The sequence below is a fragment of the Morone saxatilis genome, unplaced genomic scaffold (genome assembly GCF_004916995.1).
Source record: "Morone saxatilis isolate NCDOM2014 unplaced genomic scaffold, NCSU_SB_2.0 Contig2, whole genome shotgun sequence".
In the NCBI taxonomy this organism is placed as follows: Eukaryota; Metazoa; Chordata; class Actinopteri; family Moronidae; genus Morone; species Morone saxatilis.
In genome coordinates, this window is record NW_023339762.1 from 17,302,040 (window position 1) to 17,302,240 (window position 201).

Genomic DNA, 201 nt, shown 5'->3' on the forward strand with positions numbered 1-201 from the left:
ATAGATAGATAGATAGATGGGACACTCACCTGTCTGTTCCGCTCATCCATGATCCTGGTGATCTGTATCTTCTTCCGCCCCATGGCTGCGTCCTTTCCGGTCTCTCTGACACCACAACAATATCAGAAAAACAAAACGACTTCTTCCCCCACTCTCCTAGCACATCATGCAGAAGTCTCTCTTATTGTGTACGCTCTTTCT

General features: G+C 46.8%; 1 protein-coding gene across 1 annotated transcript in view; it reads right to left on the reverse strand.

Moving 5' to 3' along the window:
- mef2aa (myocyte enhancer factor 2aa) overlaps window positions 1-201 on the reverse strand; it is a gene marked incomplete in the record, with an annotated part of 53,353 nt that overhangs the window by 38,254 nt on the left and 14,898 nt on the right. Inside the window, 1 exon segment of the mRNA XM_035664672.1 lies at window positions 30-201. Coding sequence (XP_035520565.1) covers window positions 30-83 — 54 coding nt within the window.